Genomic DNA, 19,179 nt, shown 5'->3' with positions numbered 1-19,179 from the left:
TGATATAACTCCTGAAGTAGTGAGGTGGTGGAAAAAGCAAAGACCTTTATACTGTTGTTCAGTGGCATCACATTCAATTGTCAATACATCAAGCCAACATTTTGCCTAGATGGTTCAGTCTATCTCTGATGCTATGAATATAGGAAAAAAACATTAATAAATAATAATATGAAATTGCTGTTACTTCAATTGTCAAGAAAAATAAAAGTATAAAAATCAGTTCAAACGAGTTGAAACTAATATTCTTGGCAAATTTGTGGCTGGCGAATCTTCTTGTGAACATTGAATTGTTAGAAATTCTATCTTCCCAGTGAATCATTTTAGTCAATGCCCCATCTGCCAGATTAGCTGAGCATAGAGAATTCCCCAATACTTTTTGAAGATGGAAACTCTGTGTTGACCACCATTCATTTCTCAATGAACACACCAATCCATCTATCTCATTTGTTCATTTTGGGACTTCACATCGATCGGATTAACTGGCGTTTTTACCTCCATCACAACTGTAATTCCATTTCTTCGAAAGTAATCAATTGAGTGTGAAAGACTTTAGAATGCCCAGAGGGCGTGGAAGCATCTTCTCGGTAATGTCACACATAAATAACGGAGCAGATGAAAATATGAATAGAAATGGAACAACCGTTCAAAAAAGAGCGCCAGAGGGACGCTAACAGTCATTCAGTAAAGGTCGGGAGAGCAGCAGCAGCAGCAAGGATGACCGTTGGATGAAATTAAGTAAACGTGAATTGCAGGTAAAAGTCCGTTTAAAAAAGAGCGCCAAAGGGACGCTAGCAGTCATTCAGTGAAGCGCATACCTCCAAGCTCGTCAGAGGAAGGCAGGATAGTGAGTGCGGGGATTGGCTGAGCAATTAAATTAGAAGTTTGGTAAATTAGCCAATTAGTCAATTTAGTGACTGATATAGACAAGGCTTGCACAAGGGCCCTGTCGAGGGAAGTGCCCTGTGAGAAAAGTGCGAGTCTTAAGTGCCCTGTGAGAAAAATGCGAGTCTTAAGTGTCCTGTGAGAAAAGTGCGAGTCTTAAGTGCCCTGTGAGAAAAGTGCGAGTCTTTGGCTGCGAGTCTTTGGCGAGGAGGCTGAGGTGAGGAGGATACACTTGTTTTTGAGCCTGATTTGTTTTTGACACTCAAGTAATGGCAGATAAGTTGGTGCAGTGTGTTTCCTGCAGGATGTGGGAAGGTAGGGACACCGCTGGAGCTTCTGGGAGCTACACCTGCAAGAATTGTGTCCGAGTGCAGGTCCTGAATGGACGTGTGGTGGAGTTGGAGAACCAGCTGGATAACCTCAGGGCCATCCGGGAATACGAGAATTTCCTGGACAGGACCTACTGTGAGGCTGTCACGCCAAGGGTCCAGGTCGAGCGAAGGTGGGAGACCATTTCAAAGGGGACTAAACATGGACTACAGGAGACCCTGGTGGCTGTGCCTATTGCAAACAGGTACACCCTCTTGGGAGCTGTCGGGGCAGAAGACGCTTCCAGTCCGAGCGACGGACAGGTCGGTGGCTCTAATCCAGGCAAGGAGACTCAACCGGGGAGACCGAAGTCAGAAAGAGCCATAGTAGTGGGTGACTCCATTGTCTGAGATACGGACAGTAGATTCTGTGGTCGCAGGCGGGACTTGAGGATGGTCTGTTGCCTCCCTGGTGCCAGGGTTCAAGACATCATAGACTGGCTTCAGAACATCCTAGCGAGGGAAGGCGATCAACTGGAAGTAGTTGTGCACGTGGGCACGAACGACGTCGGGAGGAAGAGGAAGGAGGTACTGCAACGTGAGTTTAGAGAGTTAGGAAGAAGACTGAGAAGTAGGACGTCGAGGGTGGTTATCTCGTGCTAATGAGGGCAGGAACAGGGAGATCGGGGATATGAATGTGTGGCTGTGGGGTTGGTGCAGGGAGCAGGTATTTAGATTTCTAGACCACTGAGATCTCTTCTGGGGTATGGGTGACCTGTACAAAAGGGATGGGTTACACCTTAACAGCAGGGGGACCAATATTCTGGCAGGCAGGTTTGCTAGTGTTACACGTGTGGGTTTAAACTAAGTAGTGGGAGGGAGGGGTTGACAAATTGGGAATATGAAGACGGAGTTAAAGAGGAAGCGAATACAGGAGAAATTGCAAATGACTCTCGAATAAATGGGAAGGAAAGTTCTAGAAGGGATAAAAGAGTAAGGTTAGGGCCAATGGTGACTGGTGTGAGAGGGGAGGTGAATACCGAAGTTAAAGTGTTGTATTTAAATGCGCGAAGTTTAAAAAATAAAGTGGATGAGCTTCAGGCTCAGTTAGACATTGGCAAGTATGATGTTGTGGGAATCACTGAGACATGGCTACAAGAGGACCAGGGCTGGGAACTGAATATTCAGGGATATACGACCTATCAAAAAGACAGACAGGTGGGCAGAGGGGGTGGGGTCGCTCTGTTGGTAAGGAATGATATTCATTCCCTTGCAAGGGGGGGACATAGAATCAGGAGATGTAGAATCGGTAAGGATAGAAATGAGGAATTGTAACGGTAAAAAGACCCTAATGGGAGTTATCTACAGGCCCCCAAACAGTAGTCTCGACATAGGGTGCAAGTTGAATCAAGAGCTAAAATTAGCATGTCACAAATGTAATGCTACAGTGGTTATGGGAGATTTCAACATCCAGGTAGACTGGGAAAATCAGGTTGGTACTGGACCCCAGGAAAGGGAGTTTGTGGAGTGCCTCCGAGATGGATTCTTAGAACAGCTTGTACTGGAGCCTACCAGGGAGAAGGCAATTCTGGATTTAGTGTTGTGTAATGAACCTGATTTGATAAGGGAACTGAAGGTAAAAGAGCCATTAGGAGGCAGTGATCATAATATGATAACTTTTAATCTACAAATTGAGAGGGAGAAGGGAAAATCAGAAGTGTCAGTATTACAGTATAGCAAAGGGGATTACAGAGGCATGAGGCAGGAGCTGGCCAGATTTGAATGGAAAGAGTCCCTAGCAGGGAAGACGGTGGAACAGCAATGGCAGGTATTCCTGGGAATAATGCAGAAGTTGCAGGATCAATTCATTCCAAAGAGGAGGAAAGATTCTAAGGGGAGTAAGAGGCACCCGTGGCTGACAAGGGAAGTCAAGGACAGCATAAAAATAAAAGAGCAGAAGTATAAAATAGCAAAGAAGAGCGGGAAGCCAGAGGATTGGGACTCTTAAAGAGCAACAGAAGAAAACTAAAAAGGCAATACGGGGAGAAAATATGAGGTACGAAGGTAAGCTAGCCAAGAATATAAAGGAAGATAGTAAAGACGTACAGGTATGTAGGTTAATTGACTGGGTAAATGTAAAAAATTGCCCCTAGTGGGCGTAGGATAGTGTTAATGTGCGGGGATCGCTGGGCGGCGCGGACTTGGTGGGCCGAAAAGGCCTGTTTCCGCGCTGTATATATATGATATGATATGATATGATATGATAAAGGGTCCTTTAGGTATGTGAAGAGGAAAAAAATAGTTAAGGCAAATGTGGGTCCCTTGAAGACAGAAGCAGGGGAATTTATTATGGGGAACAAGGAAATGGCAGACGAGTTGAACTGGTACTTTGGATCTGTCTTCACTAAGGAAGATACAACCAAACTCCCAGATGTTCTAATGGCCAGCGATCCTAGGGTGACGGAGGAACTGAAGGAAATTCACATTAGACAGGAAATGGTGTTGGGTAGACTGATGGGACTGAAGGCTGATAAATCCCCAAGGCCTGATGGTCTGCATCCCAGGGTACTTAAGGAGGTGGCTCTAGAAATTTGCAGATGACACAAAGCTGGGTGGCAGTGTGAACTGTGAGGAAGATGCTATGAGGTTGCAGTGTGACTTGGACAGGTTGTGTGAGTGTGCGGATGCATGGCAGATGCTGTTTAATGTGGATAAGTGTGAGGTTATCCACTTTGGTGGTAAGAATAGGAAGGCAGATTATTATCTAAATGGTGCCAAGTTAGGAAAAGGGGACTTACAACGAGATCTGGGTGTCCTAGTGCATCAGTCACTGAAAGGAAGCATGCAGGTACAGCAGGCAGTGAAGAAAGTCAATGGAATGTTGGCCTTCATAACAAGAGGAGTTGAGTTTAGGAGCAAAGAGGTCCTTCTGCAGTTGTACAGGGCCCTGGTGAGATCGCACCTGGAGTACTGTGTGCAGTTTTGGTCTCTAAATTTGAGGAAGGATATTCTTGCTATTGAGGGCGTGCAGCGTAGGTTTACTAGGTTAATTCCCGGAATGGCGGGACTGTCGTATGTTGAAAGACTGGATCGACTAGGCTAGTATACACTGGAATTTAGAAGGATGAGAGGGGAATCTTATTGAAACGTTTAAGATTATTAAGGGGTTGGACACGTTAGAGGCAGGAAACATGTTCCCAATGTTGGGGGAGTCCAGAACCAGGGGCCACAGTTTAAGAATAAGGAGTACGCCATTTAGAACAGAAATGAGGAAAAACTTTTTCAGTCAGAGAGTTGTAAATCTGTGGAATTCTCTGCCTCAGAAGGCAGTGGAGGCTAATTCTCTGAGTGCTTTCAAGAGAGAGCTAGATAGAGCTCCTAAGGATAGCGGAGTCTGGGGGTATGGGGAGAAGGCAGGAACGGGGTACTGATTGGGAATGATCAGCCATGATCACATTGAATGGTGGTGCTGGCTCGAAGGGCTGAATGGCCTACTCCTGCACCTCTTGTCTATTGTCTAACCCAAGACCGAATCAAATTTCACTCTCAGGGTGAAACTTGAAACCTTGTCTAATTTAGAGTTGTGCCAATCATTTTAATAAATGGTACTTTTTAATTAAATTCAGCACCTATGCAGCTTTTTATAAGAAAATAATAGCATCTGGATTAGTGTAACAACTTAATTATTAATTACTTCTGAAATGTAGTAAAATGTAGCTAAATGCAGTTGCAAATACATAAAAATGCAGCTAAATATGTGCAATAACAACACAAATATCATTGAGAATACCAAATTAAAATATTTGTTATTGTGCTGTAATTTAAGGGAAAATGATGGCTGAAGAGTTTACTGTTTAGTCCTAAACTGCTAACCCATTCATTGTTTCGTTGAACAATCTCATGGTTCCGTTTTGGGACATATGACAATGAACTATGATTCTTAAAATAGGTCCTGACTGTAATGATAAAATTTTGCTGAGCATAAATCAGAAAATTTCATCTGACCCAGATCCATTGGTTTTTGGAAGTGCAAATTCATCAGTTCTACTGCACTTTGTGTGAACTTCATGAATTTTAAGGTTCAAGTGGACCCAAACCTCTCCTGCATTGGTGCAGCACCCTCTCCTCCCTCCCCTTCTCCCACTCCCCTTCTCCCACTCCCTCCCCTTCTCCCACTCCCTCCCCTTCTCCCACCCCCTCCCCTTCTCCCACCCCCTCCCCTTCTCCCACCCCCTCCCCTTCTCCCACCCCCTCCCCTTCTCCCACCCCCTCCCCTTCTCCCACCCCCTCCCCTTCTCCCACCCCTTCTCCCACCCCCTCCCCTTCCCCCACCCCCTCCCCTTCTCCCCTCCCTCCCCCCTCCCTCCCCAAGATAGATTTAAACTTTAAAATGTGAATAACTTAAAAAATATAACACCGATTTCAATGAAACTTCTTCCATTAGCACCAAAGGGACGACGGTGAGTAAGGTGGGCCGAGAGTTTTAGTATACAGATTTTAAGATTCCTTCTCTCTGGATTACCAGCAAAAGTGACAACAGCTCTATATTTATTCTGTTTTATCTGTTCATGAATTTCTAGTCCTCTTGTTGGAAATGTGTGCTGAATGTTTAAGATCTGTTCATTCTGCTTGAACAAGGTTGCCCAGAATACAATATCTTGGTTCAGAAAAGTTCTGATCCAAGTGCTGTACACAAATTGAAACAAAAAACTGAGGTACTAGAAATCTGAAATGAAAATAAAAGGCCTCCTTTACTCTGGAAAACCAAAAACAGGTTAGATAATCGTTCTGCGGAGCACCAGGTGTTCAGTTCACTTCCAGTTGCCTATCACTTGAAGTAATTTTTCCATTCCCATTCTGACCTTTCTATCTGTGGCATCCTAAACAGTCACAACAAAACCCAAAAAGGTTGTCGCAGTAAGTACAGTGGTGACTTCTGCTTGTAATGTCCTGATCAGGTGTATCTGTGACTGGTAATTTGGGAAAAGGTGAGGTCAAGAAGGCTTTGACTAAAAGTGCTGGAGCGCAGGTCAGGCAGTTCCTCTGGAGAACATGGATAGGCATCATTTTAGGTCAGGTCCCCACTGGCAACATTGCCTATCCATGTTCTCCAGTGGAGGCCAGTTCGTTGGATGCTTTCAAGAGAGAGCTGGATAGAGCTCTTAAGGATAGCGGAGTGAGGGGGTATGGGGAGAAGGCAGGAACGGGGTACTGATTGATAGTGATCAGCCATGATCGCATTGAATGGCGGTGCTGGCTCGAAGGGCTGAATGGCCTACTCCTGCACCTATTGTCTATTGTCTATTGTCTATGATGCCTGACCCGCTGAATTACTCCAGCACTTCAGTCTGAAGAAGGGTCTCGACCCGAAACGTTACCCATTCCTTCTCTCCCGAGATGCTGCCTGACCTGCTGAGTTACTCCAGCATTTTGTGAATAAATACCTTCGATTTGTACCAGCATCTGCAGTTATTTTCTTATACTATTGTCATGTTGTTCGGATGGAAGATGAGCGTCTACCAAAGCAAGCCTTCCCAGCTTAAAGAAGGCAAACGTAAAAGAGGTGGACAAAAGAAGAGATTCAAAGACGCCTTAAAAGCCAGCATGAAGAAATGTGAAATCGACATCGAAAATTGGGAAACCAATGCCAAGGACAGGAAACTCTGACGAACTATCATCCAAAAAGGAATAGCGACCTTCAAAGCCAACAGATGCGCAGAATTAGAAGAAAGGAGAAGTAAACGGAAAGAGAGGCTGCAACAACCAAAGCCCGATCTGACATCTGGAATCACCTGCCCTGAATGCCAAAGAACTTTCAAAGCCAGGATTGGACTCATAAGCCACCTGAGAGTTCATAAAAACAACGGAACGTAGACCATCATCCTCGACCTCGAGGGATAGCCACGACTGTTCTTGCATTTGTTGAATCAGAATGAAGAATGCAAAGATGCTATATCTTGAAATGGTGTCATTTTCAAAAATCTGTATATATTTAAGCTGTTAAAAGTCCTGTGTAGGTGATAAATGTGAGTAGGTGTATCATTGTAAAATTTTGCAGAGACTTAAAAATTACAGAATTCTCCATGCTAACCAGATGGCTTACAGGCAAATCAATTTACTTCCTGTTTTCACGGCAGCTCCAGTAATGTTAAAGTAAAGTGCTTGAAAACAGTTGACCTGCCTTTTGTGTTCTTTGATGTTTCAACCCACCTGATGGCATTCTCACCTTTAACTTGTCTCTCATTTACTTTGTGCCAGCTTCTTCTCATACATTCTTTACTAACTCACACTGACTCACTTTTTGGATAGTTTGCCTTCCAGCTGACCTCCCCATGCTATCTTAAACTGATCATTTTTCTGTTTCAGAGATTTATCAATGTAATTTAAGAGTCGAGCATATTTAATTGTCCGAGTACCAACAATGGAACAATGAAATTCTTATTGCACCTTAACCTGCCCATTAACACAACTACACACAAATAAATATATAATGATCAATAATACAATAAATTAACAATAGGTAATACTAAGTAACCAGACCATAATAGTGCAAAACTAAAGTCCAAAGTGCAACCAAAACAAAGTCCATAGTAGATCATAACTGTGGAGGTAGCAGTTAGTGTGGTGCAGTTTTCAAGAGCCTCATGGTTGCTGGGAAAACATTCTTAAACCTGGAGGTCACAGTTTTCGGGCCTCTCTTCGTTTTTCCCGATGGTAATAGGGAGATAAAAGTGTGGTCAGGGTGGTATGGTTCTTTTGATATTGGCTTTTTATGGCTGTGCTTCCTGTGGATTCCTCCGATGGTGGGGTGATCAGTACCTGTGATGGACCAGGCAATGTCGACCACTCTTCATCCTCCTTCATTCCTAGGTGTTCAAGTCGCTGAACCAGACTATGATGCAACCAGTCAGCATGCTCTCTACTTTACAGCTGTAGAAGTTCAAGAGAATATTTGTTGACATTGTTGACAACCTCCTCATTCTTCTGAGGAAATAGATGCTTTGATGAGCTTTCTTTGTGATTGCAATAATGTGCTGGGTCCAGGACAGATCATCAGAAATATACATGCCCAGGAATTTGAAGTTGTTGACTCTATTGCTGTCCCATTGATGAAGACAAGTTCACGGATCCTCAACTTTGCTTTCCTGAAACCAATAATCTGCTCTTTGGTCTTGCTAATGTTGAGAGCAAGATTGTTCTGGTACCATTCAATCAAATTATCAATTTCTCTCCTGTACTTTAACTTATTATTACCGCTTATTCATCCAACAAAGGTGGTATCATCGGCAAATTTAAAGATGTTGTTGGACATGTGTTTGGCTGCACAGTTACGGGATTAAGGAGCTTAGAGCAGGGGACTGAGCACTCAGCCTGAAGGAGCTCCTGTGTCAATGGTGATCAAGGAGGAAGTGTTGTAAATTTATATTGTGATCTGCTGATGATGGAGTTGAGGATGCTATGCTTAGAGGCGAGCAAAAACTCAGTTCCTCAGTCTGATGATAAGTTTCGAGGGGTTGATGGTGTTGAACACTAACTGTAGTTGATGAACAACAACGTGACGTGCATGTTCACATTTTCCAAGTGGTTGAATGCAGAGTGAAGAGCTGGTGTGATTGCACGTTATTTTGAGTAAACTGCTGCTCTACAATAGGAATGTAAATTTTATACAAAATTTTTAACAAAATGGGTCAATCATTTAGGTATAGCTGTCAAGTGGAAAAATAGCTGGATTCGCAATCTATCAATTACATTAAATGGCCTTCCTAACAATGCAAGTCTGTGCATTTGCTTCAATTTCCAAGTTTTCACCAAGGAACCAAAAGTACATTTTTTTCATAAATATCCTTTTTACGAAAATTGTTCACAGATGACGCAGTTAATGCTAATTTTCTTGCTAATTTTCTACTGTAATATTTCTTTTGTGACAAAGGAATCAGTTCTTATTAAATGCAGCATATTTTGCTTGTACATTTAAGATGATCTTTTCATCACTAGAGGTAAAATTTGGTGTTTGTTATCCTATTGCAGGGAAGATCGTGCCGTTACTATCACGGTGTCCACAAAATGAATGAACAGAGTTCTTTACAGGGGATCCACTGTTTGAAAATTGCTTGGGACATTGAAGAGTTGGTGAACTTGGGAAAGAAGCTTCGCTCGTGTACCTACTTTGCAGCCCGCGAATTAATGCAGGATGCAGATATTGTATTTTGCCCATATAATTATCTTATAGACCCACAAATAAGGGAGAGGGTAAGTGCTTTTCAAAAATCGGACTATTATTTTCTGTCAAAGCTATCAATCTGTGCTCTTGATTGGTGTTACTTCTATGCATTTTTTTTGTCTTGTGATAGATGAATATCAACTTGAAAGGCCAAATCCTTATCTTTGATGAAGCGCATAATATTGAAGATTGTGCAAGAGAGTCATCTAGTTTTAGTGTTACAGAAAATCAGCTGTTGGTTGCTCGTGAAGAACTGGATAGCATGGTCAACCAAAACATCAGGAAAAGTGATCATGAGGCACTGCGGGCTGTCTGTTATAGTTTTACAAAGTATGCAAGATTTGGCTTGAGATATGTACAACGTATACATTTTTAAAAGTTTTAGTTATTTTAATACTTTTAATCTTGTAGTGGGAAAGATTCAATTGTTGAATCCTTCAATTGTTAGCTACTTGGAACATCAGAACTGTTAAAATAGCTTTTAAATTATTTTTAAATGACTAAACTGACATTATATTACACATATTATTTAAAAGAGCATCTGTGGGAGTGTGTCGCGTGTGTACAGTTTTATTTTGAGGATCAAATGATTGTGAATTGATCTTGATTTAATGTCCTGGTTAAAGAATCATGTGACCCACTGTTAAAATCGTCTCCTTGCTGTTTCAGTTTAGGTACTTATTGTGTAATATTGTCAACAATTGGCACATCTATATTTTTGTCAACATCTTTTTCAAATTAAACTTCCCAACCTTGTTTATAAATTAAATCCACTGGATAGCATGACTGGAAGTGAAACACGCACATTTGGTTTTCTTCTGGGACAGTGAATTAATTAATTCTCCCCAAAATGTTTGCATTACTTGTTTTTTCTCTTAAACTTATACGTTAGCAGATTATGCTGTGGGAAAAATATTTCCTGAACTATGAAATTGCCAACTTTTGTAATGTATGCTGACGCTTCAAAAAAATGCTTTACTTGAAAAGATATCATGCTGAAGATATTATTACAAATTATGACATTGAAATCCAGTTCAATTAATCCATTCACTCTCTGTTTCCCTCTATTTTCCAGTTAGACAATAGACAATAAGTGCAGGAGTAGGCCATTCGGCCCTTCGAGCCAGTACCACCATTCAATGTGATCATGGCTGATCATTCTCAATCAGTACCCCGTTCCTGCCTTCTCCCCATACCCCCTCTATCTAGCTCTCTCTTGAATGCATTCAGAGAATTGGCCTCCACTGCCTTCTGAAGCAGTGAATTCCACAGATTTACAACTCTCTGACTGAAAAGGTTTTTCCTCATCTCTGTTCTAAATGGCCTACCCCTTATTCTTAAACTATGGCCCCTGGTTCTGGACTCCCCCAACATTGGGAACATGTTTCCTGCCTCTAACGTGTCCAACCCCTTAATAATCTTACATGTTTCGATAAGATCCCCTCTCATCCTTCTAAATTCCAGTGTATACAAGCCTAGCCGCTCCAGTTTTCCTGCTTCATTCATCCCTTTCAACCTTTATTGCTTGATTACCAAAGTTTTTGTTTCATGTTATTTCTTTCCTTGAAGAAATATGTTTTTTCTTAATATTGCCTTGCTTGGTGTCTTATTTGCTGCTTCAGTAATGGCATGTGATCTTAGTAGGACACTCTGGAGCCATGAAGCTAAAACGTCATTGGAGGCTCAGGAGCTTAAACTTGGTTTTCATCCTAAATCAAGCAAACATCACCTGATTCTTGAATATGCTCCATGTGGATCAAACGTCAATCAGTAAATCTGTAAGTGCGCAGTGTTTTTGCAGTAGATAGACACAAAATGCTGGAGTAACTCAGCAGGACAGGCAGCATCTCTGGAGACAAGGAATGGGTGATGTTTTGGGTCAAGACCTTTCTTCAGACTACAGCGTTCAATTTCAGCTATTAATTACTGCTTGTGTCATTTTATTTTTCAGCTGGTTAAAGGAGAGTTCTGGCAATCTGGTGGAGCGGGAATTTGAAACATCTTGCAAGATCTGGAATGGGAAAGAAATGCTGAATATTTTCCATAACTGGGGATTAACCAGTGCCTCATTTTATATTTTACAGGTAATTTGATTATTCATAAGTTTAACAAGGTTTTGGTAAGTTATGAAACTCTGAGAAAAATATGAATCCACCTTTATCTTCAAATTTTGAATATCTTTATAGACCTTATTTTTTACCCCCTCATTAATCAAGGTTACACTGCAGATATCAGAAATTCAGTTAATACTTTTTTGGACCACTAACATTGGCAATAATGTCACACATGCTACTCCAAGAGTATTCTGGTATTTCTCATAGTGAGGACTTGAGAACTGAGTGTTGTAGTGATCTTGCCAGATGCTGCATTTGGCAATATGTCTGCTTTCTAACCTGCCAGGAAAGAGCTGCATGCATAAATGTTTATTTTTAATTAGTTAATTTTTTGCAGTCTTGATCCAAGAGTCAAAACCTGTTGTTTTCAGTGGAGTTAAAGACTAGAGGGACAATTGTGATATAATTTGATTCCTAGTTTAGCAGAATTATTAGCATTATATTTGCATTATAAGTTCCTATAAACATCCTACAAAGTGATTAGGCTCTCCTTCAACTCTTTGAGTTGCTACAGCACCACAACTCAACCAGTGGCACAGATGGTAGAGCTGATATCTCACAATGCCAGAGACCCCGGTTCTCTCCTATCCTTGGGTGCTGTCTATGTAGAGTTTGCACATTCTCACTGTATGGGTTTCCACCGGGTGCTGAGTTTTCCAAACTCATCCCAAGGATGTGCAGGTTTGTAGGTTAACTAGCCTCTGTAAATTTCCCCTACCGTGTAAGGTGTGGATGTGAAAGTAAGATAACATAGAACTAGTGTGAACAGGTGATCAATAGTCAGCGTGGACCCAGTGGGTTAGGGCCTATTTCCATGCTGTATCTCTCAACTAAACTGGAAGGACATTATAATTAAAGGTGCAGATCTTTCATTGACCAGCGAGTTGCTCATATGCTACTGGAAGCTGCTTCCAGTAGCATATGCCATTGGAAGCATACTGATTATTTCACTGCTCGTATGCACATTTTTCTGAGGGGTTGTTGGTCGTAGCTAATTGGAAAGCCCCATGCTGTACAGGATCTTTCTGACTATAAGTGATTGACTCTACCTGGAGTAGCCGCTGAAGTCAACCACTGTTCCCATCAAAATCTTGTGCTTTGTTGCAGGTGATCACTGTCTAGCAAACCACAAAGATCTAAGTGTGCTTTTCATGGGTACTGAGCTATAATTGCCATTTAGGAAACCATTTGGTCTGAAAACAAATCTATTGCATGCACGTTGGATTTCCGTCTTGTGATTATTTCAAAATGTCAAGTTTTTAAATGTATGTCATTTAATTTGTTATGTTTTTGTGTTCCACCTCAATCATGTCTAAATGTTCAAAATATTCTATAGTGTTTAAAGAGTTAATTAAAATGTGTTTTTCGCTTTAAGGCATTATATCTGAGAATCCTTTAATATTGTTGGCTATTTATGCAGAAAGATTATATTGTAGTTTAGTTTATTGTCATATGTACTGAGGTACAGTGAAAAGCTTTTGTTCGGGTGCTATCAAAACGACTATACATGATTGCAATCAAGCCCTCCACAGTGCAAGGATAAACGATACAATGCATAAATAGTGCAAGATAAAGTCTGATTAAAATTAGTTCAAAGGTCTCCAATGAGGTTGATGGGAGGTCAGGACCACACTCTAGCTGATGAGTTGCTATAGTTGCTGGACACTAAGGATCCATTTGAATTGACAGCAATAAGCACTAGAAAAGGGGAAGTTCTTGTCACACATAACCTTGGGTTTTCTAGACAACCTTCATCAAAGTCAAAGGTAGATTAGTCTGAAGAAGAGTCTCGATCCGAAATGTCACCCATTCCTTCTCTCCTGTACCTGTCCCGCTGAGTTACTCCAGCATTTTGTGATCTACCTTCGATTTAAACCAGCTCTTTCCTACTTCATCAAAGTCATTAGTGAGTACTGTTTATTATTGACTCCAAAACTATATTATCCATGAATACAACTATTGGAAATATAGTAACCTGATGTTGGGGAAAAAGACATAACTTTATTATTCTCTTTTAATACTGTGATGCTAAAAGCAGTGCTTGATATTAAATTATATATTTGAATGAATATCTGGTGCACAGAAATGTCTGGATGGTGTGATAGAGAAAGAAGAAAAAATGCCAATACTGAATGGACGGCAGGAGTCAGTAACAGTTCCGACTATAAGTGCTTCAACACAGATGGTGCTGAAAGGACTCTTCATGGTGCTTGATTTTCTCTTTAGGGGCAACTGCAGGTAAATGCTGGAATCTTTGTGATGGATGTTTGGACCATGGTATCCTATTTTTTTAATTACAGCATATAATATTTAAATCATTTTTTAATTATTTGAAGCTAATAAACAATTTATGTTCAGTTTAAGATGCTAGCTATAAAATTCAGACGTGTTGTAATTTGAGCAAAATGCATTTGTAGTGCACAATATCTAATTATGGTGGAATCTATTATCTGTGTTCTTCGTTGGTCAGGTTTTTATTGGGTAAATCTTTGTGTAAGATGCTCATTCCAATTCAAGTAAAACAAAAGTCCTGTCACGGTAAATCAATCATAGATTTGGAAAAGGATTACGGTTCACATTATATTAGCAATGTATTTGTCTTCATTCCCTTCACTAACAGTTTTGAATAACTTGCATATAATAGTAACATTTGGCAGTATTCTTTACCTGACAATTCCTCTTATTAAATATGCCATCTGTTTTATTATTGGTGATCATGGGGTTTCTGTCATATCTGGACAATTAAAAACTGAAGGAAATGAAATTATTCAAATTATTTTCCAAAACTAAACAAGCCAATAATCGATGGCACCTTAATATTTCAGCACTTAATTCACAATAGTACTTGAAGACAATAACAGTACCTTGTATAATGTGGCCCTGAAATTAAACTGTAAAATATCAGATTTTCAAACAATGTTTTTTTGTAGTAAATGTAGTAAATTCCTTAAACTCAACAGGTTAAGGAATGTTAGTGTTGAGAAATTAAATCTCACTATTTCAGTCACTTTATCCTTAAATAAGTACTTGTGGCTAAGTTGGAGAATATTACTTGTACAGTGTTGTATTTAGTTAAAACCTCAGGAGACCCCCATGCTGCAGCAGCAAAATGTTTTCTCACTGTTCACTCAGATATTTTATGATATTTGTTGATTTATTGGCAGTTTTGTATTGGGGTATTCGCATTTATCCAGTCTATCTTGAGGTCTATTTCTAAAATAAAACAGGGTGTATTTTTCCAAGCAAATTTCAAATGGTGACATTATTTAACCCAAATCTTAGAGATGGGGCACCAAAATTTAAGCCAGTATATTGGAGAGCTACCATAGGGGTTATAATATTTAAACCTAGGATCATTACCAATTAAACATACCCATGTAGTTATATATGAATTTTATTGAAGCTCATTACTTTCTGAAGCTGCTCAAAGCGAAGGGATTGCTTCAGTCCATAGATGCAAATAAATGTAATTTTAAACTTTAAAATGTGAACATTTTATAGAAAAACAGATTTTAAATTTCAATTAAGTTTGCAGTGTTAGTTTCTCCAAGTTGAGTTTTATTTTTGTTTATCTGAATTACTAACTGATAAGCCGTTTAAAAAAATGCATCGCTTTTGTAAAAAACTAATCTATTCCACCCCCAAAGTAAATTGAATAACCATTGACTGTATAAAGACCTATGGTTGAAGAAGTTTCAAAGTAGTTTCTAACTTTGTGCACTTTTTAATTTTGTCTAAGAGAAACCTATTTAATGTTTTTTAAGCTGTATTTTCTTTTAACAACATTTATTGCATATTCTTTGAGGGGGGTTTGCTGTGATAAGCATTAATATCATGCTTGATTATGGTATCTTATTGCCAAAGATTTGCAGAAGACTACAGGGTGGCAGTACAACAGGTTTACACCTGGACCAACCAGCCAGATTTCATTGATGAAAATGGTTTCTTTGCACGGCCTCAAAGGAGGAGAAATACACGCAAGAAATCTGCTGTACTGACATTGAATTTTTGGTGTTTAAATCCAGCAGTGGTGAGTATGGTTATCCAAGAGGATAGTTTTCAATTTTTTTGCCAGTTTGCACTGATGGAAAGCTGGGTAGTTCTGTGGGAAACTGTGGATTAATAATACTGAATGTTTTACGGCGGGTATAATGTAATCTTGAGATTATCATGAAACTCTATTTATATCTGTAGGGATTTTAGTTTTGATTTTTAGATTTAGATTTAAAGATACAGCGCGGAAACAGGCCCTTTGGCACCGAGTCCGCGCCGCCCAGCGATCCCCGCACATTAACACTATCCTACACACACTAGGGACAATTTTTACATTTACCCAGTCAATTAACCTACATACCTAGCGTACATTACTCTCCTCTCCCAGTCACAATTTGCACTTTGTGGTTTTCCCATGCATCTGTTCTCTTCAGAAGGGGTTGTTCATGCAACATGTTGGTGCAGAAGCTTTGATGGATTGTTGCAGTGCAATTTACAGGGGATTATACTGAAGCTAGATGGTGGTAGTTGGAGCTAATGTCAAGAGTGGATACCAGTCAAGTGGGCTGCTTTGTTGTGGATGGCACTGAGCCTTTTGATTGTTATTGGAGCTGCACTCAAACAGACTGGTGATGAGTATTATGTCTTGTGTCTGAATTTGCATCGTTCAGATGGTAAAAAAGTTTTGGGGAGTCGGGAGGTGAGTTACTCACTGCAGAATACACAGTCTCAAAATTGTTTTTGCAGCCACAGTATTTAAGTGACAGGGACAGTTACATCTCTACAGTGGTGACCCTGCTCTCTTCCCCTGCCACTGGATATTGATTGTGGGGTCCTCAGTAATGGAAATGCTAATGAGTATCAAGGTTGTGTGGTTAGACTTTCGCTTGGTAGTTGTTCACTGTTCATTTGACATGAATGTTACTGATCACCTATTAGATTTTGTCTGAATGTTCTGCTTTTCTTGCTGAATGCTGGCATAGGCAGATTCATTTTTTGAGTTCAGAATATATTTCAAATAAGCTGTTCATCGACAAATGTTCCCATTTTGGACTTCATAATGAACTTGTTGATTCTGGTTTACTTTTCATTGTCCTCGTCCAATCTTCCCTTGCCCTTCCTGTTCTTTCTCCATTCTTATCGTACAATCACAATCTGTCATTTTCATCCATTTGCTCACTCCTTTGCATTATTTTTCCATTTTACTCTGTCCTCTTGCTTGTGTGTGCTCCATCTTGTTGTATCATGTGGTGAGGTTCACCTCCACGCCCACTCCATCCATACCCCCACCCAATCACCTAATTCATTGCTTGTTCCTTACCCATGGCCTGTCCACTTGCTCTTTTTGCATCTTTTCCATTGCCAGAGTGAGGTCTATCTGTCTGACTGCAAATCTAAGAACAAAATAAGTATTTTTGGATACTAATTATACTCTGCTGCTCATTCTATTATTTCACTAAATAAGAGTCAGCTGAACATTTATTAATAGAAACAAACAACAAAAATATTTTTGCTTTTATGTTTTTTCTACAGGCTTGTTCAGATCTCAATGTTGTTAGATCAATCGTTCTAACATCAGGAACGTTATCCCCAATGGAGTCCTTCTCTTCAGAGTTGGGTATAAAGTTCAATATCCAGCTGGAGGCTAATCATGTAATTGATAACTCTCAGGTAAGAAGACCCATTATTTATTACTAAACCGAAGATTTGGTGACCAAGTGACCAAAGACCTCTTTTAAATTATGAAAAGCAAAAGCAGAGAATGTTGCAAAAACTCAGCAAGTCGGGCAGCATCAATGGAAAGAGAAACGGTCTATATTTCAGAACAGAAACAGGCTGCGACCCTTCACAAGAATTTTGATCTCTAGAAATCAAAAATATGTAAATGCTGGAAATCTGACAGAAAATGTTGGAAACACAGCAGGCCAGGTAGCACCCTTGGAAAGGAAAGCAATTAATCAATTTCCTGGACATTTCTTCTTCCCAGGCTTGAAACATTAATTATTTCTCATTGCACAGCTGCTGCCTGGCCTGCTGACTATTTCCAGCATTTTTTGTCTTCCTTCAAATTATAACTTTTTTTGTTTGAAGTATTTATGAGCACATGGATTCTTATGCTTGGTCTTATGCTTGATATCTATTTGTCTGGTTACAGATACCACTAGATTGGCGAAAGAGTTAAATGACTCTAAAAAAAATTATGGATACAGTGTACGCACACAACCCATTAAATAAGTTCAAACATCTGCATTATATAGATGCACCATAAGAATGTTTGAGACTTCATTAGTTTTATGTTTTTTAACTTGAGATTATGCCATCTGGTGAGGCCCACTAATAACATTCTTTATTTTGGTTAACTTGAAATAATGAACAGAGCACATTTTATGCAGAACAGAACATATGTGTACTTAGCTCTTATTTAAACCTTATTAGTAAATACTGCATTGGATCAAAGCAAACTGGGGGTGAAAATTGCACTCGTCTGCAAAATGTTAGTGAAGAAAATTGACCGGGAGACCACCAAGGCAATGCGCATAGGAGCAGATAACAGTTGGCAATAAAACTCTGATATATGCTCTTAAAATTTGCATATAAAATGTTCCGTTTTAATAACATTGTGAAGCTGTGTATAAAAAGCAAGGGCATTTCTAAGACTTGTTGGGTTTGCTGAAAGTATTAGATCAGGTGAACTTTTTTAATATTCTCCTGTATGCTTTAACTTATTTTTTTAAAATAAGAGTTACCAGCGTATGTTTGTGTTCCAGAAGCAGTTGGGGAGGAATGCTTGCCTGAAACTCTCTTTGAACCATTATACTCTTAAAATAACAGTTTAGGTTAAGATGGAAATAGTTTGACATTAAAATAGCTGGTTTCATATACAGGGAAGATGCTTATCAAAAATTACAGTGGGATCTAGATCAGCTGGGCAAGTGGGCCAAGGAATGGTTAATGGAGCTCAATTCAGATATTTGTGAGGTTTTGCATTTTGAAAAGTCAAATGTGGGCAGGACCTTCACAGTGAATGGTAGTGGAATGTTGTGGAGTGTTGTGGAGACGAGAGATCAGTACATGATTTGTCAGCGTGGTTCCTCAAAATAATCACTAGATCATAACATGAGATTAATATTTTTGATATACAAATAATCCACTAATTTTGCTCTGAAGATGATCCAACTTGAGAATCAGCAGGATAATTTGAGCTCTTGTATTATTCCTCCAAACTAAAATATAAAACACTATTGAATAAATATCATAGATTTAATGCCATGATGAAGCTATACACACTTAAAAGACATGATGTCCTCATGGCTGGCGCATCAAACTGTGTAAAACAGATCTCTGGGTGCATTTGTGTGTGTTAGCAACATTCAGACTAGATTAGTGATGTACTGATCAAATAGTGGGTTATAACTATTATGCTTGGAAAGTTAGCCATGCAGTGATCAGTCTAGAGCAATGAGGCACTTTCATCGAAGCAGCAGAAACAAGGAAGGTAACTAATACTAGAATTCTCCTAAAGTTAATATGTTGATTTATAGAGCAGGTTTATACACCCTCCTGAGAAGTGTCCCAAAGTGTTTGAAGTACATTGAATTTAAAATGTTGACTTCTGTTGCATTCGATATAATGGCTATCTTATGGTTCATGTTGAGCTAAT

At 39.8% G+C, this 19,179-nt stretch overlaps 1 protein-coding gene across 1 annotated transcript in view; it reads left to right on the top strand.

Annotated features, from left to right (window-relative positions):
- The window catches only part of brip1 (BRCA1 interacting helicase 1), a 182,955-nt gene that overhangs the window by 51,334 nt on the left and 112,442 nt on the right, over window positions 1-19,179 (top strand). Inside the window, exons 8-13 of the mRNA XM_078422433.1 lie at window positions 9,219-9,440; window positions 9,542-9,741; window positions 11,363-11,495; window positions 13,609-13,763; window positions 15,390-15,555; window positions 17,052-17,189. Of these exons, the coding sequence (XP_078278559.1) occupies window positions 9,219-9,440; window positions 9,542-9,741; window positions 11,363-11,495; window positions 13,609-13,763; window positions 15,390-15,555; window positions 17,052-17,189 (1,014 nt within the window). The remainder of the gene's footprint in view (window positions 1-9,218; window positions 9,441-9,541; window positions 9,742-11,362; window positions 11,496-13,608; window positions 13,764-15,389; window positions 15,556-17,051; window positions 17,190-19,179) is intronic.

The sequence above is a fragment of the Rhinoraja longicauda genome, chromosome 26 (genome assembly GCF_053455715.1).
Source record: "Rhinoraja longicauda isolate Sanriku21f chromosome 26, sRhiLon1.1, whole genome shotgun sequence".
NCBI lineage: Eukaryota > Metazoa > Chordata > Chondrichthyes > Rajiformes > Arhynchobatidae > Rhinoraja > Rhinoraja longicauda.
The sequence above is the reverse complement of the archived record's forward strand: the minus strand, read 5'-3'. Positions and strand labels throughout refer to the sequence as shown.